The sequence below is a fragment of the Balaenoptera acutorostrata genome, chromosome 5 (assembly GCF_949987535.1).
Source record: "Balaenoptera acutorostrata chromosome 5, mBalAcu1.1, whole genome shotgun sequence".
In the NCBI taxonomy this organism is placed as follows: Eukaryota; Metazoa; Chordata; class Mammalia; order Artiodactyla; family Balaenopteridae; genus Balaenoptera; species Balaenoptera acutorostrata.
Genome location: NC_080068.1, coordinates 56,793,874 through 56,820,354, shown reverse-complemented (window position 1 = coordinate 56,820,354; position 26,481 = coordinate 56,793,874). Strand labels below are relative to the sequence as shown.

The window sequence follows — 26,481 nt, the reverse complement described above, 5'->3', positions numbered from 1 at the left end:
CTTAGAAAATAATAGTTCTTTACTTGGATACATACTCCTTTTTTTTTTTTATAACATCTTTATTGGAGTATAATTGCTTTACAATGTTGTGTTAGTTTCTGCTATATAACAAAGTGAGTCAGCTATATGCATACATATATCCCCATATCCCCTCCCTCTTGTGTCTGCCTCCCACCCTCCTTATCCCACCCATCTAGGTGGTCAAAAAGCACTGAGCTGATCTCGCTGTGCTATGCAGCTGCTTCCCACTAGCTATCTATTTTACATTTCGTAGTATATATATGTCAATGTTACTCTCTCACTTCGTCCCAGCTTACCCTTCTCCCTCCCTATGTCCTCAAGTCCATTCTCTACGTCTGTGTCTTTATTCCTGTCCTGCCCCTAGGTTTATCAGAACCATTTTTTTTTTAGATTCAATGTATATGTGTTAGCATACGGTATTTGTTTCTCTCTTTCTGACTTACTTCACTCTGTAGGACAGACTCTAGGTCCATCCACCTCACCACAAATAACTCAATTTCGTTTCTTTTTATGGCTGAGTAATATTCCATTGTATACATGTGCCACATCTTCTTTATCCATTCATGTCAACCTGACAATACATTTTATTCCTCCCTTTGCTTTTCACTGCTGAGAAATGAAGGCTAGTGAAAAACAGTATGTCTCTAGATTTTGCTCCAGTGAGTATAACTGATGACGATAACAGTTACAAGTAACAAAAAACAAACAGGTTTTCTATTTCTTGTGAACTTTAAGTGAAATAAGCCACTGGTGGATAAAAATGCAAGGTGTGATAATGAATAATTACTGTGTTGATAATGTAATCTATGATTCTTAAAGTTGTAAATAGTGCAACTGTACTGAATTTACTTAGCAGTGTGACAATTAGGTCAAGAGTTCTCAGCTTTAGTGTGATAAATAGCATCTAAACATAGCAACCATCAATTCTTTCCCTTCCTATGCACAAACGCTGTTCTTTATCAAGAGGCAAAGTTTAATTGCCTTCTCCTTGAATCACCACTGGCCTTAGTGAGTTGCTTGACTAATGGAATGCGCAGAAATGACATTCTGGGACTTTGAAAGCTAATTCCTCAGAAGACATGCAGGTGCCACCTGGATCTCTTGGAACTTCAGTCTGAGGAAAGAAAGCCATCATTATGAAGACTGATTACCCCAAGACTGCCATGCTGTGAGGAAACCCAAGATAACCAAGTGGAAAGGCCATGTGGAGGAAAAGAGATGCCTGGCCAGCCCCCAATTATTTCAGCCACCCTGGCAGGGTACCAAATATATGAGTAAATAAGTCACCGTGGATTTCCAGTCCAGCTGATATTTCAAAAGACTCCAGCCCCAGCGGCTTGCATCTAACTACAAATGCATGAGAAAGCCAAAATGAGAACTGCCCAGCTAATAAGCTAAGTCAACCCACAGAACCATAAGAGATAAATCGACTGTTGTATTAAGCCACTAAGTTTGGGATGGTAAGTTATGCAGCAATATGAAACTAGAACACTTAATATCCATGAACCACCTTAGATTTTTGATACAATTTTGTGTGTAATATACATTTCCTGAAAAGCAGGTCTAAGTTTTCATTACATTCTCAGCTAAAGAGTAGAAGGTTTCTTTTTTGGGATCATGAAAGTATTCTAAAGTTTACTGTGGTGATAATTATAAACTACTGAATTATATACTATAAATGGGTTAATTTTATGGTATGTGAAGTACATCCCAATAAAGCTATTCCAAAAAAAAAAAAAATACAATTTCCCTTGTACTTCCCACTGTAACAAGTAGAGGGCTAGTCGTTCTTGGAAATTTTCCTATAGCAGTGGGCTCTGGAGGGAACTGTTGGAGCCGAGAGAAGGAACAAAGCAAATGAGTAAATATACTGAGGATAATGGGAGCCAGGCTTCTCACTATCCTTGAGAAAGGGTTTATTAAAATGAAAAAGGGAAAGTCGAACATGTTGGACTGGAGTTGGAGGTACCGATGTGAACCCATGGTTTCTAAATACAGACACAACTCAGAGATATTGAGAGTTTGGTTCCAGACCACTGCAATAAAACAAGTTTGGCAATAAAGTGAGTCACATGAATATTTTTGTTTCCCAATACATATAAAAGTTATGTTTACACTATAGTCTGTTAAGTGTGCAAAAGCATTATGCCTAAAAATCAATGTATCTTAAATACTTTATTGCTAAAAAATGTTACATATCATCTGCGCCTTCTGCAAGTCGTAATTTTTTTTTACAAGAGTAACAAAGATCACTGATCACAGATTACCATAATATAATAATAATGAAATATTGTATGAATTACCAAAATGTGACACAGAGATACTAAGTGAGCAAATGCCATTGGAAAATGGTGCCAAGTGACTTGTTTGATCAGGGCTGCCTGCCACAAAACTTCAATTTGTAAAAAATGCAAAATCTGTGACACACATTAAAGCAAAGAGCAATAAAGCAAGGGATGCCTGAATAAATACAGAAAGAAGATACAGATGCTTGTGTATGTACAGTGCACATATATATGTATGTGTGTGTTTATCTATTTCCTATCTCAGCCCACTGAGAGAACCTAAAAGCAGTGATATCCCAGTAACAATGAGTACACCAAGCACCCGGATCTAAGTTTCTAAATGTCATCCCTCCACTAGGTTCCTTTGGAGAAATAACTGATTCCAGAGTAGGGGCAGGGGAAGGAGCCTAGGACATCTTCTGCCAAAAAATAAGACAGTATTCAAAAAATGACAGAAACATGACAAAAGGTCTCAGGAACCAGTTGAAAGGATATCTCCTCCTGGCCAAATCTGGCACAATTTGAGTATCAGAATAAATGATAAAGATTATAACCCAGTGAATAAAATAGGAACCCAGTAGTAGTCCATAATAATATAGATAAATGAATAATGAATAAATAAATGGGGAAGGAGTAAGTAAAACTATTTCTTATAGAATGCCAACTAATTAATAGAGAAGAAATTAGGGAAATAGAAAATAGTAATTTGGTACCACCATTAGTGGATTCAGGTGGGAATATTCAAAAGATGCTAATATTGGTGCAGAGGTTTGAAAAGGAACAAGTTATTAAAATAGGATATCGTTCCACAAAATACTTATCAATTACCAAAGAGAAAAACCCTGAGTGGAGAAACCTGGCAGACAATAACTTGAACAGGTGATGAAGATTAAAATCACTAGTAGAGTGGCTTCCCTGGTGACACAGTGGTTAAGAATCCAACTGCCAATGCAGGGGACACTGGTTCGAGCCCTGGTCTGGGAAGATCCCACATGCCGCGGGGCAACTAAGGCCGTGTGCCACAGCTACTGAAGCCCGCACACCTAGAGCCCATGCTCTGAAACAAGAGAAGCCACCGCAATGAGAAGCCTGCGCACCGCAATGAAGAGTAGCTTCCACTCGCTGCAACTAGAGAACGCTAGCACGCAGCAACAAAGACCCAACACAGCCAAAAATAAATAAATAAAATAAATTTATTTTAAAATTAAATAAATAAATAAATAAAATCACTAGTAGAAGATGAGTCAGCACTGTGTGCCTCCTAATGTGATGCACAAAGAACACAGCATCATCTCTGTAGTATTTCTGTCAAATATGCATGGCTCGCATCTGATCATGAGGAAATATTAGAGACACCCAGGTTGAAGGTCATTCTAAAGAATGAAAAGCTTGTACTCTTTAAAAAAGTGTCAAGGTCAGGAAAGTTAGAAGAAGACTAAAGAACTATTCCTTACTGAAGGAAACTGAAGGGACATGAGACCCAAACACAATCCATGATCCTAGATTGGATCCTGAACCAGAGAGAAAAAGGAACACTGATGGAACTGCTGGTGAAATCTGCATGGAGTCAGTGAAGGAATACTAGTGTTATATTAATGCTGATTTCCTGATGTGGATGGATGAAGAGTGATTATGTTCTTGTCTTGCATCATGTCTGCACATACTCACACATAATAATATGTATGCGACTTCCACTCAAACAGTCCAAAAAAAAGACTAACAAACATGTATAAACATTTATGTAGAGATGGCAGGGAGGGAAATGAAACAAATATTGTAAAATGTTGACAATCATGGAAACTGGATGAAGGGGATATGGTATTTGAATAAATTTAAAATTATTTCCCAGAAAAGTATAAAACAAAACAAAGCAAAACACAGAGACAACTCCAGAATTTCAAAGACTAACAAAGCCTAATAAGCATGAAAATGGAAGAAACAGGTTATTTACAAAGGAAAAAAGAAGTAAGGCTGGCTTACAATATCTACTCATAAGCATTAGCTACCATGAGATAAAAGAGCAACAGCCAAATAGTTTAAAGGAAAAAAAGATTGTGACTCAAAAGACTTTTACTATTTGACTAGTTGTTCATTGTGATAAAAAAGAAAGTTACTGAGTCCTTGCTAGCATATGTGAGACTATCTACCAACTTTACAAAGAAGTAACAAAGCATATCTGTTAAACATTTATTAAAGGAAAAAAATACTAACAGAGCAAATCAAAAATAAAAATTCAATCATGCTGTTTGAAGCCACTCTGCTTTAGTTTGGTAAAAAAAGGTTAAGTAAAAGGAAGAAAAGAAATATAAGAAACAACAACAAACCAAAAGAAAGCAGGGAGTCACAATGTTAATATTAGACAAAAAAAGACTACAAAGTAAAAGCGTTGTAACATGATCAAGAAGGTAAATTTGACCAAAACAGGTACATTCCATATGCAAACTTACATGCTCAGTAAGAGCGCTGAAATGTACATAGTAAAGACTGCAGGAAATAGGAGAGACAGACCACTGCAAAGCAAACACTTTACTTCAACTCTGGCAGTCCTTAACAGACCTCACAAATGATAAGGATACAAAGGATAAGAATAATATGAAACACAGAATGTCCAAATTTAAGATTCTGTTCTTTTCCCCCAAATCTGCCCTTCTCTAGTAGTCTCCAAATCAAGAAATGACAACGCCATTCTTCCAGGTGCTCAGGCCAAAAACTTTAAAGTCCATTATCCTTGACACCTCACTTTCTTTTACACCCTACATCCCATCCATCAGGAAATCATGTTGACTCTACCAACAAAAAAACACAAAATCCTACTACTGCTCTCCACCTTCCGCTGCTAACCCCCTAGTCCAAGCTACCACCTCACAAAGGGATTACTAATGTCTCGCCAACTGGTCTCCCTGCTTCCAACCTTACACCTGCCCCCTTCAAACTTACCAGTCCACCCCTAATGTGTATTCTACAGCAGCCGCAATGATTCTGTTTATAGGTTAGTCATGTCTCTCCTCTGTTCAAAATCCTCCAATGGCTTCCCATCTCTCTCAGTAAAGCCCGAAATCCTTATAGTAGCCTTTAACATCCTATATGATCTTTCATTCTTGTTAGCTCTGTGACATCATCTCCTACTACCCTCTCCCTCTCTTCCTCAACTCCAGCCTTCCCAGCCTCCTTGGTGTTTCTTGATCAAAACCTTTGCCCTTATCTTCCCTCTGCATGAGGCACTATTTCCCCATACAGCTGCATGATTTGATTTCTCACCTCTCTCATATCTTTGCTCAAATCATCACTTCTTCAGTAAGACCTTTTCTGCCCATCTACCTAAAAATGTAACTCCCATTTCCCACTCTAAAAATCCCTGCTTTATTTTTCTACTCTCAACATCCAACAAACCACAAGTTTTGATATCTTTTTCCCTTAGAAGAATGCACAGTAAGTATTCCATAATATTCCATATTTAAGAATTTCATAAATATTCAAAGTATATTAAAAACATATACCCACTTACATTAACAAAATGAGGGTATATATATTTTTAATCCATATCTGTACACAAAAAGTAATATTCTCTTTTTCAAGCATCCATGGAAGAATTATAAAATTCTTCCATGAATTTTATGTGTTCTAAGCATGCTCTAGAACACAAAGAAAATTCAAAGAATTAATAATACAGGACAAAGTTATCAAGAACAATGAAATGAAACTATAAATTATTAACAAAAGAACAAAACAAAACACAACTTCTTAGGATAACAGCCAACAGTGCATAACTAACATATACCGGGTATTAAAACTAAGCAAAGAATGTGTATTCATCTTTGTATCAATCTATGCAATTAGAATTGATATCGCCAGTTTACCAATAAGGAAGTTGAAGCTAAGAACACTGAAATTTCTTACTCAAGATAACATAGCTAATAAGTGGTAAAGCTAGATTCAATCCCAGGTTCCTGACTCTGGAGACCAAACTCTTGACTAATGTACTCTTTTAAATAACACCTGGGTCAAAGAAAAATCACCAATATAATTCAGAGTGTACAACAATAAGAACACTCTATTGAAAAAAAAAACCTTTAATTTTAAACTAAAACTATACTCCAGAAAATTCAGCTTTTTCTTTACCAAATAAAAAGCAGAAAAATAAATATAAAAAGCATTCCACTTACAGGAGAAAAATAATAAAGTAAATCGAAACACAAGGGGAAGAAACTATTTAAATGGAAAAAGAATTAGTGAATTAGGAAAGAAAAAAACAGTATAAGAGATTATATTTCAAGCACATTCTTCAGGGACATAAAAAATTATAAAACTCTCTATTAAGAGGCATTTTAAAAACTTCAACACTTAGCTTCAGTAATCATCAATATATGTCTAATCTTGCTTCATTTATACCCTTATCAGCTTTAAAATACTGCAGTATGTGTCTTAAGTGCCAATTATATTATTATGCCCTACTTCAAAGAAAGGGCGGTCATTCATCTCTCTCATTCTTTCTCCCTCTCTCTCTTCTCCCTCCCTCCCTCTCTCACCCAGGTATAAGGTCTTAGAAATCTCTAACCATAAAGTAAGGCTCTTAAGAGTAGGTACTCAATACATATTTGCCACAAAAATGTCACTGGTGATAATTTAAATAAAACATAGCACACCTTACTCCACATGCATAACACTATAAAAATCAAGACAGTAGAAAATAAATCATAACTTACTCGAACTTTCCTGAACTTCATTATGATCCACATCTGAGTTACTCATTTCAGACGTTAAATAATTCTTGAGCCTAGAAGGTCCACTTAAGAAAAAAAGATAAACCACAAAATTTGTGCATTTATATCTAATATATCTACCTTAATGGTCATTTTTATCCTAAAACTGCCAAAAGTTTTTTTCTTACAAAATATTAATAGTATACTTATTTGCTGCATAAAACAAAAAATCTACAATTAAAAAAAAAAATCTACAATTTAATCCCACATTTGACTTGTCAAACATGATAATCCTGAATTTTATAACCTTTTAAACTAACTCATGAATCAGAGTTACAAATTTAAGTCAACTCAAATAACACTCTTTGATAAAAATCAAATCATAAGAAATAAAATTAGAAATAAATCAGCTTATCTTAATTTTTTTTAAACTACAGGCAAAAACAAGCAATTTAAAATACAGTTCAGAAATTGTTCAGAGATGATTCAGTTTATCCCAGTCCTAGATCCTCTTCCTCCTATTATGAGCCCAAGACAGGCCTAGTGGTCACACATTCCCAAAGAGTAAAGAAATCCTAGCCATCCCTTCAAAGTCTGAGAATCTGCTATAATTTACCATTCCTTCATTTTGAAAAAGGGTGTATGACTTCAGATATTATGAGACTAGGTTAATTTGGTTTGCTCACTGAGTATGCTCTCTTTAAACTTATATCCACAAATTCTTAGATGATGCCCCTTTCAAAAGGTACAGGCTAATTCTAACTCCCCTATTCTGAGTGTGGTATGGACTTAGTGACTTGTTTCTAGTGAACAGAATAAAGTGGAATACTTCAAAGACTATGTCATCAAAAGACACTATGGCCTCCATCATAGTCACACTTTCTCTTGGATCACCTGCTTTGTGGGAAGCCAGCTAGCTACCATACTGAATACCCCTATGGGGAGAGCAACATGACAAGAAACTGTGGCCTCCAGCTACCTTATAAGTGGATCCTCCAAGTTCTAGTCAAGCCTTCAAAGGACTGCAAACCAGACAGATATCTTGACTGCTATACCTCATGAGATTCCCTGAGCCAGAACTAGCTAGCTAATTCTCTCCCAGATTTCTACCCACAGAAACTGTGAAATAATGTTTGCAAGGCACCAACAAAATTAAAATTAAGCTTTGAGAGTAATTTGTTACACGGCAATTGGCAACAAATACAGTGAGTAAATCCTATTATCCTTAGAACACATGCATACCTTCCTTCCAAAACTGAACTCCCAGGCTCTCTAGAATCCAAGTTTGACTCTGCTGGTGTCTTGCATGTATATCCACTGATCTCAGACTTTTGATGAACATTCTGTACAGCCATATTATCTTGATTCTTTGAGCTTCCTGTACCTCTATGAAAATGAAAAGTTTGTAATTGTTTACATTTCTTCAAAAAATATTTCTTCTAGAAACATTACATAAGGGGGGTGGACAATATAACATTGGCTATAACAAATATCAGATAACCTTGTTCAGGTCCTAATAAAACTTACAACTAGTCCAGGAAGGAAATTTGACTTTAGAACCTACCAAGAGCTCTAATTTGAAAAATTCCAATAAAAGAAATGGTACAGACCTGGCCTAACTAAGATAGACATGATGACAGGAGGGCACTGGGAGACATCACCTACAGGCAGCTTATGATGTATACTACACAGTTAAATCTATCACAGTTTTTGTTGAAAATCCACAAACAACTGAAATTGTTTTATATGATACCTCTACTCAGCCTACTAAGGAACAGCAGAGTGCTCAGAAGGACCTAGGCTCATCTCTATGGTAGCTGCCAGCTAACTAGCTTACCCCAAATATATGCAAACAAGATACATTATTTCTAGACTGCATAATTCTCTCCCCACTCTCACATCTTACAAGTCCTATGTTTTAATTTGTTTCTTGACTCAGTCTACCAGCCTATTCTTATCATTCGTGAAAAAAAAATGTTATGTTTGCAACATAACTAAAGAGCATCCAAACTTCTTAGTATTCTTTGATAGTTCTGGAGTTTCTAGTCTCCCTCTAGGTCCTACCATCAGAGTCAAAAGAAAAAAAAAAGGATTATTAGAGAATATTATAAACAACTGTATGCCAACAAATTAGATTACCTAGATGGAATGGACAAATTCCTAGAACACACAAATTACCAAAACTGATTCAAGAGAAAAGTAAACAATTTCAAAAGACTTATAACGAGAATAAATCAGTAATCAAAAAACTACCCAGAAAGAAAAGCCCAGGCCCAGATGGTTTCACCACTGAATTCTACCGTCATTCAAAGACTTAATACGAATGCCTCACAAACTCTTCCAAAAAAGAAAAAAGCACTTCCCAACTCATTTTATGAAGTCAGTGTTACTCTGATAACAAAACTAGACAAAGACATCACGAGAAAACTACAGCCAAAAAAAAAAAACCCAAAACAAAACAAAAAACCCTCAAAAAAACTAGCAACATTTTATCAACAACAAAAAAAATGTATCACATGATCACCTCAATAGATGCAAAACAGACAAAAAAAAAGCATTTGACAAAACGCATCTTTTCACTACAAAAACACTCAACAAACTAGGAATAAAAAGGAACTTTCTCAACTTGATAAAAGGACATCTATGAAAAACCCACAGCTAATAACATACTGAATGGTGAAAAGACTCGATGCTTTCCCCCTAAAATTAAGAACAAGACAAGGAAGTCTGCTATTGTCACTTCTACTTAGCATAGTACTAAAGATTTCAGCCAGGGCAATAGTGCAAGAAAAAGAAAGAAAAAGCATCCAGATTGGAAAGGGAGAAATAAAACTATCACTATTCACAAATGACATGATCTTGTACTTAGAAAGTCCTACAAATACATGAGTTCAACAAGATTGCAGGATAAAGATCAAAATACAAAGATCAATTGTATGTCTATACATTTGCAATGATCAATCGAAAAAATTTAAAAAGCAATTCCCTTCACAACAGCATCAAAAGGGATACTTAGGAATGAACTTAACAAAAGAAGTGTAAAACATATTCTGAAAATACTGTTGAGAGAAATTAAAGATCTAAATAATAGGACAAACACCCCTGTTCATGGATCAATAGACACTGTTAAGATGGAAATATTCCTCAAACCAATAGATTCAATGCAATCCACTTCAGAATTCTAACTGACAGCTTTGCAGAAATTGACATACTGATTCTAAAACTTATATGGAATTGCAAGGGACTTAGAATAGCCAAAATATTCCTGAAAAAGAAAAATCACACTTCCTGACTTCAAAACTTACCTCTAAGCAATGGTAATCAAGACAGTGTGGTTCTAGAACAACAACTGATATATAGACAACAGAATAAAACTGAGAATCCAGAAATAAGCTTATACATCTATGGTCAGCTGATTTTCAAAAATGGTGCTAAGACCATTCAACAAACAGTTATGGGAAAACTGGATAGTCACATGCAAAAGAATGAAGTTGGACTTTTCACAGCATACACAAAAATTAACTCAAAATGGATCAAAGAATTAAATTTAAGAGCTAAAACTACAAAACTCCTAGGAAAAAAACATAGGAGTAAATCTTCATGAACTTGGATTGGGCAAAGGATTCTCAGATATGACACCAAAAGTACAAGCAACAATGGACAAAACAGATCAATGGGACTTTATCAAAATTAAAAACTTTTGTGCTTCAAAGGACACCATCAAGAAAGTGAGACAATCCAAAGAATGAGAGAGAAGATTATCAAATATCATTTATTTGATGAGACTTGTATCTAGAATATATTAAAACCTCATACAATTCAATTAAAGAAAAAGACAATCCCAAAAAAATCAGGCAAAGGATCTGAGTAAATCTTTCTCTAAAGATTGGCAAATGGCCAATAAGCACATGAAAAGATGCTCAACATCATTAGTCTTTAAAGAAATGAAAATAAAAACCACAATGAGATGCCATTTCATACCAACCAGGATGGCTAGAACCAAAAAATCAGATAAAAACAAATGTTGGCAAGGATGTGGAGACATTGGAAGCCTTAAACACTGCTGGTAGGAATATAAAATGGTGCAGATGCTTTGGAAAACAGTCTTGCAGCTCCTCAAAGGATTAATGTAAAGTTACCATATGACTCAGCAATTCCATTTGTACACAAATGTTTATACCAGCATTATTCATAATAGCCAAAAGGTAGAAACAACCCAAATGTCCGGCAATGGATGAATGATAAACAAAACATAATGTAACAGAATGAAATAGCACTCAATCATAAAAAGGGATGATTTACTGATACATGGTACAACATGGATAAAACTTGAAAATACACAAACTGAAAGAAGTCAATGCAAAAAACCTCGTACTATATGATTTCACTCATATGAAAGTCCAGGATAGAGAAATCTGTAGACAGAAAGTAGGTTAGTGGTTCCTTAGAGTTGCTGTGGAGGGGAACAGGGAGATGATAGCTAAAGGACCCTAATGATGAAAATGTTCTAAGACTGACTATTTTGACGGTTTGCACTATCTGTGAATACGATAAAAACCAAAGAATTCTATACATGTCATGAGTGAACTGTATATGAGTTATACCTCAATAAAGCTGTTAAAAAATCTAATGTAGTAAACTTCTGTTCCAAATGGCTTATAGAAATAATATAAAAATTAAGTGCTTATACAAATTTAAAATGAGAGAAATTCAAAGATTTCTAGAGAGTAATTGCTTCTTATACTTTAAATGCACTAGCTCTTTAAGATTTTTTTTTTTCTAAACACTTTAAGAGGGGAATAAGGGTGTTAGCTTGTAGTTTAATTAATGACCATGGTTACTAGGTTATAAGAAGCAAAAAATATCACTTTAGACAAGTTAAAATTTTAATATCTGTTACTTGTATAAAGGAGAAGTTCACGTAATATTTTTTTCCACGTAATATTTCTAATCAGGAAGACTCCTTAGACAAATTAGACATATTCATATTTTAATGTAATAATGTCTCTTTTTTTTGCCTTTCCTAAATACAGAACAATAATACTGTTAACATGCTTTTTAAATCTAAATTATCTTTGAGGTTTCCATGAGAGCCACTGAGTAACCACAAAGATTTATCTTCCCACCTTATGGCAAGTAGAATACCAAAATAATTACATATTTGATCTTTTATCTATAGTAAGTAGCTTAATGACTATACAGGTTAACTAAACAAATGTCTCAAAGATCTTCCTTTCTATGAATCCAGATACCCAACAGGCTTTCTTAAGCAGATACTGTAGCAACTATCAACTTGGAATATTTCTCATTAGACTAACTCCTTCTCACTGTGCATAAGATAAGATTTGTTTTAGGGGTACTAGCTCAAATTCAGAAACTCAACATAAAAACTCAATTTTTATACCTTAGTATTTCTCTCAACCCATAGCTAAGGCTTATCTGCTTTGTTTAATAAAACAGTGATTTATTATTATTAATACATTCAAGTAAAAACAGTTGGACTAATAAAAGACCTACATATCCAATGACACACTATTTATTTAACCTAAGTGTACCTTCTTCATATGTAAAAATAGAGCTAACACCTGTCCTATCGACCTCTTAAGATTCTTAATGAAAACCAAATGATATTAAGGAACAAGCTAATATAAATATGGAAGTCTGATATAAGACAGAGAGGGCATTACAAATCAGTGGGGGGAAATTCACTACTCAATGAACTGTTTAGATAGTATGCACTATAATGACATACACTAATGTATTTTAGAGCACTCTATCATTTATTTCAATACATCCCCACCACCTGCAGTTTCTCACAAATATGTATTAAGTATTTTTTTAATGAATGAATGAGTGAATGCTCTATCAAAAGGCAAAAATGCATAAGAACAATACTTACCTCAGTAGGTTGTCAGGACTGATGAGAATTCATTGAAAGCATCTAGTGAATACTTGATACATAGTAAGCACTAAAATATGTTAACTATTATCATCTCATGGGGAAAAGAATTAAGATGTATTCCTGATTATTGTAATTATATTAACCTCATTTAAAAGAAAGCAACTCAAACGATACACTTAAAAATGATTAAGATGATAAATTTTATGTTATATGTTTTTATCACAATTTTAAAAAAGGAAGGGATTGTTAGGCGACAATAATGTTTACCTTATTAAATTTATCACTCACACCCCATGTGCTATATATTATTCCCCATTTTAATATGAGGAAACATTCAGAGTACTATTTTGCCTGAGGTGTCACCCAGCTAATGGCAGAGCGTGGATTTACTAGCAGGTCTGTCAGACTGCAGACTCGTTTATGCTAACATTGCCTCTATATACATGATTAAATAACATAGACAAATTATTAACTGCCAAACCAAAATAACTACATTGTACACATAAGAGACATTATTACCCAGAAGGATTAAGGTTTTTCTTCTCAGCTGGGTCTGCCTCACCGCTTTCCAATGGCTCATTCTGGGAACAACCGGAATCTTTAGCATTTAAAACCTTCTGTGCTCTTGAGCTGCCTTCATTAGCTCTCTTCTGCCTTTTAAATGGAATAGTTTTTTTCCCAGTATTCTGAGATGATTGGTTTGTTTTTTCAGCAGGTTTTTGTCTACTGTTATGATACAATGACAATTCATTTCTTACTGAAGAATTGCTAGAAAAAGGACCTAAAGGATTAAATGATAACCTAAAGTTAGTATAATGTTTGATTATTTGGCTCACTAAAATACCAACATGATTTATATTTTACATGTAAACACACACACCCCAATCTCATAGGCTATATTTGTTTTCTTTTTTTTAAGATTTTTTTTGATGTGGACCATTTTTAAAGTCTTTATTGAATTTGTTACAATATTGCTTCTGTTTTATGTTTTGGTTTTTTTGGCCCCGAGGCATGTGGGATCTTAGCTCCCCGACCAGGGATCAAACCTGCACCCCCTACGCTGCAAGGCAAAGTCTCAACCACTGGACTGCCAGGGAAGTCCCTCACAGGCTATATTTGTTTTCAAGTTAAATTCATAAACTATGCAGCTCTTCAGTTTATAGATACATGTACCAAACCTTTTAAATGTATCACGAGTTTCCAAAACCATCCTCTCTGGCTCTGCCCACTACTCTTCTAGTCATCCTTAAGATCCTGGTATTTCCCCAGGGTCCCAGCTTCATCTTCTCACTCTATGTACCTTCTCTGAGGGACCTATCAACCCATAACTTTAATTACTATCTACATGCTGATATCTATAATATTCACCTACCACTCTCCCCCAGATCTGCCACTCTGGTTTTATTTCCTATCTTAATGAAAAGTATAACTAACTACCCAGATGCCTAAATCAGAAATCTGAGTCATCCAAGACTCCTGTCCCTATCCACAAGCAATCCCTAAATCCTCTCATTTTACTTTTTTTAAATGTCTCTCAAATCCTCTTCTTTTAAGCTCTGCTGCCTGTCATTAGCAGGGACTTTTATCATTTCTTATCTGGATCACTGAAACAGCCTCTTAACTGATCTCCTTTCTCTAGCCTTGCCATTCTTCAATCCATCCTTCACACTGCTTCAAGAATCATCCTTGGAAAACACAAACTGAATCATTACAATCCTGGTTAAAATATTTTCGTGATTACCTATAGTTTAAGGATCAAGTCTAAATATTTTCAATTCTAATTTATTACTACATCTAGAGTGCTTATTTCATTAATCATAACTCTCAACACTCTCCTCCAAACAGACAAATCAAAAAAAAGGCAGCGGTACTGAACTATCTGCATTTCTCCAAAACACTGATCTTAAATAGTCCCTAGACCAGCAGATCACCATCACTTGGGAATTTGTTTGAAATGCAAGTTCTCAGGCCTTACCTCAGACCTACTAACTCAAAACTTTCAGAGTAGGGTCCTATAATTTGTGTTTTAACAACTCCTCCAGATAATTCTAATGAAACAACTTAAAAGATCAAGCTCTCAGCTCCAGATCTCTACACATGCTATTTCTGCTTGAAACATTCCATCTTTTTTCCTCACCACACCCAATCACTTAGCTGACTCCTAATCCAATCTTCAGGAAGCCTTCACTAATTCCCAAGGTTAAATTAGGTAGCTTTCTCTCAGTCCTTTGACAATGTTTATCATACATCTGATTGTTTACTTATCACTCTCTTCCAGCAAACTGGCAATCCTTAAGACCAAGATTGATGTTTTACCTATCTTTATATTCCTCATGCCTAACAGCAAGGGCAGGATTATGGTGAAGCAAGAGTAGCCTAGGGTAGAAAAAAATTTTTTCCCAGTCTTACTGGGAAAAAATTGACATATAACACTGTACAAGTTTAACGTACAGAATACAATAATTAATATATGTATATATTGCAAAATGATTATCAGAGAGTATATCTTAAAAGTTCTCATAAGGAAAAAATAAAAATTCTAACTAGGGTGTAAAATTTAAAAAGGTGTTTACTCCAAGTCACTCACACAACCCTAAGACCAATTGTCTCCTTAAATTTCCCATTCTAGGTTGCTCGTTTGCCTCATCTAGACCTGGCCCAGCCTAACACCATTCCTGCCTCACAGTGGAAACTCAATAAATGTTTCTCGACATATATGAAAAAGCAGGAGGGTCACATGTACACTACAGGTAGTAGATCAAGAGTCAAGAAATCTGGGTTCCATTATTTTCCAATTCTAGCACAAAGGTCTATAACCTTAGGGGGAACTTATGTTGCTTTTCTATGCTTCATACTTAGTTTCTTCTTCCATCAGATGAAGGAATTTGGTGATCTGTAAGCATTCCTCCACTTTTGTGACTCCCTACTTGATTAGCAACCCAACACGTCTCAGGACTGATACATTTCAGGTCTTTTTTGGTAAATTTTGGAGTTCCAGCATGCTTATCCAAGCTCTGTAAGATTTTTATTAATCCATATATTTACACGTTCACTGACCACAGTAGTTTCCAGCAACGTGGGGCAAAAAGATGAGTTCTCCATAGGAGTAACAGTAGTAGTTAACATTTTAATACTAAGTATATGCCATTTAATACTTATAACAACTTAATGAGGTGGAAGTATTGGTAATCACATTTTACAGAGTGAGAAACTGAAAAAAGTAATCTCCTCAAAGAGGACGAATCATAATTTGAACTCAGATCTAACTCAAAAATCCAAAAAGAGCTGCACCAGAATAAACATTTCTTACTGGATTACAATTCAATAATTCGTAGCAACAAGACCTCACAGATACAGTGCCACATATGTACTAGTCTCTCACTTACTGATCTAAATGCCCCAGTCGACAGTACCTGCATATGTAAACGTTACCTTACCATATACCAATCTTTCCATGATCATCTCCTTTAAAAAATTCTACCAAAACAATAAATGTTTCATACTATACAGAAAAGAGCTGGCATAGCAGGCCTAAGAATGCTATCCTTTGAAAGGCCTGCTTGCAAAGTTAGCCCTTAGCCCTTGGGTAGCGTGTAGGCACTTGAATTTCAGGAGGGTTCCCATCATTTCATAACTGGTAAATGTGGTTTAGTGTGCCTAAACTGCTTGTACAAAAAATATGGTTTATGACGAATACTTGCTTTTTCTTCAGGGAGCCTGGAATTTTAGGACATGCTAGGCAGGGGGTACCTAGGTGACCATGGCCAATAAAAATCTTGGGAACTAAATCTCTAATGAGCTTCCCTGATAAACATTTTACACACTTGTTAAAACTCATCGCTAGAGGAACTAAGTGCCTCCTGTATGAATGCACTGGGAGAAGACTCTTGGAAGCTTGCACACGATTTCCTTCAGACTTTGTCCATGTAACTTTTTCTCTGCTGATTTTGCTTTGTATCCTATCACTACAAGGTAACTTCAGACTTCCATTATCACCTTTCCCACTTCACTTTTACCTGATGACCCTGCTTACTATTCCACTGAGAAAACAAAAATGTTCAGAAGAGTACATCTTCACTGTGTGGCTGAACTACACTGACTCCATTTTGTCAGCTCCTTCTTAGTCCCACCCCCTTCCCCTCAGTGTGACTGAGCTTTAGCCTCCTCAAAAGGAATGTGCCCAAGCCAGATATATTCCCTATCAACTTTTATCCTTGCCTTAATCTGATATGAAAACTGGAAGAATGCCTTTACTGACTCAGATGGTTAATGGTCATGAGACCCGAGGAAGGGAGGAAAAGCCCTGGTTCCTATCTGTGCAGATGTGCTTCTTGCTAGTAGTCAGAATCTATTTTTAGCTTTGGCCCCTTTAAATCCCCCTGTACCCCTTTTGGCTGTGCGGAGTGCAGCTGCGAATGCCTCTGGATCATCAACCACCTGATCCTGCCTTTACACCCAAAATAAACTTCATAATTGCACTTTATGGAGTTGCCTGGTTTTTCAGTCTCAAAGTTCCTTCTCAGTTCGGAGGATATTATTCAAAGTCTCCACTGCCCAACATTTACCTTCGCACCATCAACTCTACCAACCTACTTCTAAGTGTCACCATATACCCTGCCTTTCCTCTTTTATATGATATACTGTCCTTGCTCCTGTCTAGAGCTAACCCTTTTACGATGGACTGGACCACACCCTACTCCTTGCCTACACAAGGACTGTGATCCTATATTTATCCTCTACCTTTCTACAAGGTCGTTTTAATGAGCAGATAAGCTGATGTAGTATCTTGCATATTAAAAGAGAGACACCTTCCCTTGACCCCATATCTGCTGTGTCCCTTTATCTTACTGTCTTTCCTACCTCACTTCCTACACTCCCTTGAAGCCCACCTCCAAATCAGGCTTTTGGTCTCATCATTCTACAGAAACAATTTTTATCAAGGTGACCAACAAACTCCAGTTGCCCAAACCATACTGTCAAGTCTTAGCTCTCATCTAATTCAGGCCATGAGCAGTATTTAAAATAGTTCATCACCCAATACTTAAAATGTTTTCATTACTTCACTTCCATAACCCTAAGTTCTCCTCATTTTCCTTTAATCTCACTAACTGCTCCTTTTCAGTCCTTTTGATGGATCTTCCTTTCTCTTCCCTACTCCTAACATTGGAGTCTCCCAGGACTCAATTATTAGCTTTCTTTCTTCTCCAAGTATAGTCTATTACTAGATGATTTCAAGTAGTCCTGAAGTTTTAACGATCACCTCTATATTGATAACTCCCTAATTACATGTCCTCCCAGATCTTTCCCCCCAACTTTAGACTCATTTTATCAAGCTATCTCCTCAGTATATCTACTTCGATATCTAATTAACATATTACAACCTAAAATCTTGATATCCTTCCCAAATCTGCCTCTCTCATCTCAGTAAACCTTTCCTCACCTCAGCAAACAGTAGATCCATTCTTCTGCTTGTCCAGGCAGAAAAATCTGAATCATCCTTGATGCCAGCTCTCACTCCAATTCATCAGTACTTTCTGTGAGTTACCTTCAAAAATATCCTGAATCCAACCATTTCCATTCTCTTCCCTCCAACCACCTCCTAACTACCCTCCATGCTTCCACTTTTGCCCAGTCCTAGTTCCCTCCCTACATTGCAGTAAAAATAATCCTTTTAAAAGATAAGTCAATCAGGTCACTTTATTGCTTAAAATTGTCCAGTAGCTTCCCAATACACTTTGTCTAAACTCATTATCACAGCCTGCTTCTCTGACTTCATCTGCCCTGGCTTACTCTCTTCTTCAGCCATACTGATTTTTTGACATTCCTCAAGCTTTTCCAGCATGGTCCATCAGTACTTTTATTATACTAATACTGTTCCCTTGGTCTGGAATGCTCCACACCAAATTATTTACATGGCTCCCTCCTTCACTTTATTCATATATGTGCTCTGAAAGATCCTCATCAACTCTTACTGCTACATTTTACAAAAACAATATTCTGCTCCATTCTCCTATCTACTCCCAGTTCTGCCATTTACTTCCCAACTCTAATCTTTATGTGCCTTGTTTTTCTCAATTACCCATCACTGAATGAATTATATATCTATATTGTTGATCTTCCTCCAGTAGAATGTAAGTCCTATAAGAGCAGCAATTTTTCATTTTTGGTTTTATTCTTCCACAGCTGTATCCCTGTATCTAGAATACTGTATATGGTAAAGCCTCATAAATATCTTTATAATTAATTGATTTAATATTTCTATTGATGATCCAATTTAAATTTTTCCTCATGAGATTTTTCTCAAGAGAATGGGAGTATAAATCAAACACAGAGGCTCTTATAGAATGAACATAATTTAAATAAAAATACTTACTCTGCTCTGATTTTACCACCCACCAATTAGATGGATGTCTGGAAATTCTTCGACTTCTTGTGACAGTTGAAGTCAATTCTTCAGGTACAATTTTGTTCTTCTTGGACCCATCTGAAAAACGCTTCTTTTTGCATTTCTTATCTTTCTTCTGATTCTCTGCATGAGGAACATTGGTGCTACCTTTCTTGCTTCCTAAAATAAAGAATAAAAACAATTCAGGGGCTTCCCTGGTGGCGCAGTGGTTGGGAATCTGCCTGCCAATGCAGGGGACACGGGTTCGAGCCCTGGTCTGGGAGGATCCCACATGCCGCGGAGCGACTAGGCCCGTGAGCCACAATTACTGAGCCTGCGCGTCTGGAGCCTGTGCTCCGCAACAAGAGAGGCCGCGAAAGTGAGAGGCCCGCGCACCGCGATGAAGAGTGGTCTCCACTTGCCGCAACTGGAGAAAGCCCTCGCACAGAAACGAAGGCCCAACACAGCCATAAATAAATAAATAAAATATTTAAAAAAAAAAAAAAAAAAAAAAACAATTCAAAATCTACCGCACCAAAGAATATTCAGAAAACCAGAGCAGATTATAAAAAAAACCCTCTCAATTATAGGAACTTCTTGAATTTATTCTGTGGGCTTCTTTTCATCTCTATTTTTTAAAAGTCACATGTTCTCAATAAAATCTACAACTTTCTGTCAGTTAAATGCAAACTTTTCACATTGCTTGATAACTAACATATACTCCTGAATCAAAAAAAAAAAGTATACTCTGAAAAGGAAAAATGAAATATATGACTCCTTCCACTACTAAAGTCCCATGTAAAAAAAGGTTAACTACTGCTTTTCTTTTTTAAAATAATTCATGATTTTTGTCAATCTAATTTATGGAAGAGAATATTTTAAGGAAGTTTTCAATAAAGAGATCTTTCCTATATGAAGGAAAAAAGATTGCTTCTTTAAACAGAATTTAAAGAGGAAAAAGAATTTTTAAAACAATGAATATGGCAAGCAACAAAAAGCTAATGAAGAGGTTTGGCGCCAGTAGTAACTTCATTTTAGTACAAAAGCAGGTAGATAAGAAAAGATCTAAGAAAAGGGACAGGTAAATTCTAGTTTTGTTTTTGAGACTGACAACCAGGAAGAAAGGGAAATCAGAGAAATAGAAGCTATTTTAATACAAATATTGCATCTAAAAGATGTACAACCACCAAAATGAGTTTAAAAATGGAAATTTTCTTTTTTTCAGAAGGAGATTTAAACATTAGATGTTAGTAGATGTAGTGAAAAATTTTCTTGACCAATGAGTAAATCAAGAAACCAGCATTTTTAAGTTTCTGACACAAAGATTTCTATGAGATCCAAAGAAGGAGTTAAAATCATATCAAGTAGGAAACTCATAGAATAAATGAACTGCATAAAAGTATATAAGACCAGGGGCAGTGGCCAAGATGGTGGAGTAGGAAGACCCTGAGCTCACCTCCTCCCACAGGCACACTAAAATTACAACTATTTACAGAGCAACTATTGATGAGAACAATGTGAAGGCTAGCAGAAAAGACCTTCCACAACAAAAGATATAAAGAAGGAACCACAATAAGACAGGCAGAGATAAGGGAGAGTCAAGATGCAGGGTGGGCAACCTACAAACAGGAGGATAATTACAATTGCATGGTTTTTTTCCAGGCAGCCACAGGCCTGAGCCCCACACTGGGCTCCCCTGACTAGGGTTCCTGTACCAGGAAGACAAGCCCCCCAAAGTTTGGCTTTGAAGGCCAGTGAGGCTTACTTTCACAAGAACCTGAGGGCCTCAGGAAATACATACTCCACTCTTAACAGGCAAAGGCACTGTAATTAAAATGGCAAAATCTCAAATACTCCAAGGCCCAGGGCAGAAGCAGTAATTTGAAAGAAGCCTGTGTCAGAACCACCCGCTGATCTTGGAGACCCTCCCAGAGAGGCAGGAGGCAACTGGAGCTCACCCTGGGGACACAGACACTGGTTGCAGTCATTTTGGGGAGCTTGTTCTATCACAAGGACACTGCTGTTGGCAAGCACAATTTTGGAATCCTCTCTCTAGCTTATTAGTGCCAGAACCCAGATCCTCCCACCAGCTGGTTGGCACCGGTCCTGGGACGCCCGAGGCCAAGAAGCTAGCCTAGTGGGGACCCAGCCCTACTCACCAGTGAGCCAGCACTATCCCCTGGACCCCTGGGACCCCACAGCCAATCACCAGGACTCAGTCCTACCCACCATCAGGCTGACACCAGCTCCAGGAATCCCAGGGCCCTACAGCCAAAAATCCCAGGACCCAGATCTGCTCACCAGTGAATTTACACCAGCTCCAGGACACCCTGGGCCTCATAGCCACCCATGTCAGGAACAGGTCCTGCCCACCAGCAGACAACATCAACCCCAGGAACCACCTCCCCAGGCCACAGCCCTGCACACCAGCAGGCCAACACTAGCTCCAAGACCGCCAGCACCACATCCAGCCACACCAGGACCTGGCTCCGCCCACCAGCAGCCAGCAGCCTCCACATTATGCAGGGCCAGAAAACCAACCAGATGGGGGCAAGCCTGCCTACCAGTGCACCCACAGTAATCAACCTGCCACAACTGAAGGGCCAACTCAGCCCACACAGGGCACCCCGAGAGCATATAGCTTTGATGACCAGAGGGCAGGTCACTGCTGGGCACCCACTGGACATCTCATAAGGAAGGCCACTTCCCCAAGATTGGAACTGTAACCAACCTACTAAACACATAGAAATAAAAAGAGAATTAGGCAAAATGAGGTGACAGAGGAATATGTTCCAAACAAAGGAACAAGATAAAGCCCTAGAAGAACTAAATGAAATGGAGTTAACCCATTTACCCAATAAAAAGTTCAAGATAATGATCTTAATAAAGATGTTCAAAAAACTAGGGAGAATGGATGAACACAGTGAGAAATTAGAAGTTTCTAACAAAGATTTAGAAATTATAAAGAAGAACCAAACAGAGCTGAAGAAATACAATAACTAAAACTAAAAATACACTGGAAAGAATCAACAGCAGATAGATGCTACAGAGGTATGGATCAGTGAACTGTAAGACAGAGTAGTGGAAATCATTCAAGCTGAAGAGAAAAAAGAAAAAATAAAAAGAAATGAGAACAGTTTAAGAAATATGTGGGACAAAAGCATCAAGCGTACTACCATTCACATTATAAAGGTCCCAGAAAAAGAGAGAGAAAAGGGCGGAGAACATATTTGAAGACATAATAACTGAAAAGTTCCCTAACGAGGTAAAAGAAACAAACGGTCAGGTTCAGGAAGCACAGAGAATCCCAAACAAGATCAACCCAAAGAGGACCACAGTAACACACAATGAAATTAAAATGGCATATGACCCAGCAATCCCACTCCTGGGCATATACCCAAACAATTATAGTTTAATTAGAAAAGATACATGAACCCCTATGTTCACAGCAGCACTATTTACAATAGCCAAGGCATGGAAACAACCTAAATGTTCACTGAAGGATGAATGGATAAAGATGTTTTATATATATATGGAATAGAATATTAGTCATAAAAAAGAATGAAATAATGCCATCTGCAGCAACATGGATGGACCTAGAGATTATCATACTAAGTGAAGTCAGAAAGAGAAAGACAAATACCACATGATATCACTTCTATGTGAATCTAAAATACAACACAAATGAACTATCTATGAAACAGAAATAGACTCACAGACATAGCGAACGGACTTGTGGTTGCCAAGGGGGAGGGGGAGGGGGAGGGGGAGTGGGGAGGGAAGGACTGGGAGCTTGGGATTAGCAGATGCAACCTATTATATATAGGATGGATAAACAAGGACCTACTGTATAGCACAGGGAACTATATTCAATATCCTGTGATAAACCATAATAGAAAAGAATATGAAAAGAATGTATATATGTATAACTGAGTCACTGTGCTGTACAGCAGAAAGTAACACAACATTGTAAATCAACTATACGTCAATAATTTTTTTTTTTAAATAAGTTAAAATGGCAAAAAAAAAACAATTAAAAAGAGAATATTAAGAGCAGCAAGGGAAAAGCAACTAGTTACATACAAGGGCACTTCCATAAGGCTACTGGCTGACTTTTCAGCAGAAATTCTGCAGGCCAGAAGGGAGTAGCACAATATATTTAAAGTGACAAAAGGGAAAAAACCTACAAACAAGACTATCCAGCAAGGCTATCATTCAGATTTGATAGAGAGATCAAAAGTTTTATAGACAAGCAAAATCTAAAAGAGTTCAGCACCATGAAACCAGGTTTATAAAAAGTGTTAAAGGGACTTTAAGTAGAAAAGGCCACAACTAGGAATATAAAAATCATGAAAGGAAAAATCTCATTGGTAAAGGCAAATATACAGCAAAGGTAGTAGATCAACCATGTATAAACTTAGTAGAAAGGTTAAAGGACAAAGTAGTAAGTCGTCTATATCCACAATGAGTAGTTAAGGGATAAATAAAACATGATGTATATACGATGTCAAAAAATTTTAAGCATGGTAAATAGGGGGTAAAATGCAGGGTTGTCAAAATGCGTTCAAACTTAAGAGATCAGCAACTTAAAATAATCATGTAATACATATAGATTGCTATATATAAACTCCATGCTAACCACAAGCCAAAAAGCCATAACAGACATATACACAAAAAGGAAAAAAGAATCCAAACATAACACTAAAGGTAGACATCAAATCACAAGGAAAGAGAGCAAAAGAAGGAACAAAAAATAACTACAAAACTATTAACAGAATGGCAATAAATAAATACCTATTAATAATTACTTTAAATGTAAATAGACTAAATGCTCCAATCAAAAGAAATAAGAGTGACTGAAAAATAAGACCCATATAGATGCTACCTACAAGAGACTCACTTCAGATCTAAAGACACACACAGACTGAAAGTGAGGGAATGGTATTCCATGCAAATCAAAAGGAAGCTGGGGTAGCAATACTTATTTCAGACAAAACAGACTTTAAAACAAAAACTCTAACAAGAAACAAAGAAGGACATTATATAATAATTAAGGGATCAATCCAAGGAGAAGATATAACAATTGTAAATATATATGCATCCAACATTGGAGCACTTAAATATATAAAGCAAATACTAACAGATATAAAGGGAGAAACTGACAGTAAAAATAATAGTAGGGAACTGTAAACCCCATTTACATCAATGGACAGATCATCCAGACAGAAAATCAACAAGAAAACACTGGCCTTAAATGACATATTAAATCAGATGGAATTAAAAGATATATACAGAACATTCCATCCAAATTTTGCGTGCCCATGGAACATTCTGCAGGCTGGATCACACAGTAGGCCACAAAACAAGTCTCAGTAAACGTAAGAAGACTGCAATCATATTAAGCAACATTTCTGACCACAGTGCTATGAGACTAGAAAACAAGTATAAAAACACAAACATGTGGAGGGAATATGGAAGAAAAGAAATAGGGGAGGGAAATTAAGAGGTACAAAGTTCCAGCTGCAAATAAATGAGTCATGGGTATGAAACATATGGTGTTGGAATATAATCAATAACTACGTAACATCTTTGTATGGTGACAGATCTTAACTAGATGTGTCATGGCAATCAGCTTGAAATGTACAGAAATACTAAATCACTATGTTGTGTGACAAGAACACAGTGTTGTAGTCAATTATACTTCAAAAACAAATAACCTCATAGAAAAATAGATCAGATCTGTGGTTATCAGAGGTTGCGGGGGTGGAAGGAGAATTGTATGAAGGTAGTCAAAAGGTACAAACTTCCAATTATAACAGAAATAATTACTAGGAATGTAATGTACAACATGATAAATATAATTAATACTGCTGTACATTATGTATGACAGTTGTTAAGAGAGTAAATCCAAAGAGTTCTCATCACAAGGAAAATAATTTTTTTCTACTTCCTTAATTCTGTATCTGTATGAGATGATAGATGTTCACTAAACTTGTTGTGGTAATCATTTCATGATGTATGTAAGTGAAATCATTATACTGTATACTTTAAACTTATATAGTGTTGTATGTCAATGATATCTCAATAAAACTGGAAGAAAAAACAAACAGAAAATAGTATATAAGGCCAACAGAGCAGGCACTATATATAACCACATAATTAAGTATTAAATTATACAGAATAAAAAGAAGAAAGGACAGCATAATAGGGGTTGAAATCTGGACATACAAGACTAGAGCTATCACTAAGAAGGTAAATTTGGGGAACTAATTCAGACAGAGTTGATATCTAATGCAAAGAAAAAATGTTCTCAAGGTATGAATGTAATGGAAGAACAGAAGGAAAACTATTAAACTTGGGAAATATAGAGACAGTCATCAAAATTTATAGATGAACTGAGAAAAAGTAATCAATAAAAAGACACAGAAGGAAATCAAACAAAGAACATGCAGAACCAGAATATTATAGTATCAGAAGTTAGCTAGTGCTTAATTAGGCTAGAATGAAAACTACACCTTAGTCATCTTTATTACCTATAACATATAACATTATGTTTGGTACACAGGCTCTCAATAAATAGGCATCAAAATAATGAATTCAGGTTGAAGCCTATAATTCACTAGGCAGTGATACTGGCAAAACTGCTACCCAGCATGAGCTATTTTAGATATTATCTAAATTTTGATACTCAAAATGTGGTTCACAAACCAGCTACACCAGCATCACCTGGAATAGACTGTTTAGAAATACAGAATCTTGGGTCCCACCCCAGACCTACTAAATCAGTTTATTAATCAGTATTTTAACAAGACCCTCAGTGAATTCAAATACACATGCAAATATGAAAAGCACTGTTCTAGGTGCTTTAGTCATTCTCCCAGTTAAATCTGATTGGGGAGTAGAGGGATAAAGGATAAAATGAGCCAAATTCTGTCATGAACCCTTACAGCAGTATCACTCTCTGATTCTACTTTAAGAATAAGTTACAGGATTTGGCAATACTTTAAATTTGGGATAAAATGCTGATAAGAGAGAACTGATTCATGCTTATAAGGTATATTCACCTTAATTATACTGAACCAGGCACAAAAATTTTAATTAAAAAAAGAAAATAATCTATTTTACCAATATTATGCTTAATAGTATCAACCAATACTTTTGAAGTGATGAGAATGGAAAACATTAGAA

General features: G+C 36.3%; 1 protein-coding gene across 6 annotated transcripts in view; it reads right to left on the bottom strand.

Moving 5' to 3' along the window:
- Positions 1–26,481, bottom strand: part of CENPC (centromere protein C) — an 89,421-nt gene that overhangs the window by 19,866 nt on the left and 43,074 nt on the right. For all 6 annotated transcript variants that reach the window (XR_009008352.1, XM_057546726.1, XM_057546727.1 and 3 more), the window contains exons 9-12: positions 19,282–19,473; positions 13,428–13,689; positions 8,249–8,392; positions 7,010–7,092 (exon numbers count right to left, since the gene is read on the bottom strand). Coding sequence is in view for 5 of the 6 variants with exons in the window: in XM_057546726.1 (XP_057402709.1) it covers positions 7,010–7,092; positions 8,249–8,392; positions 13,428–13,689; positions 19,282–19,473 (681 nt within the window). In the remaining variant the exon portion in view is untranslated. The remainder of the gene's footprint in view (positions 1–7,009; positions 7,093–8,248; positions 8,393–13,427; positions 13,690–19,281; positions 19,474–26,481) is intronic.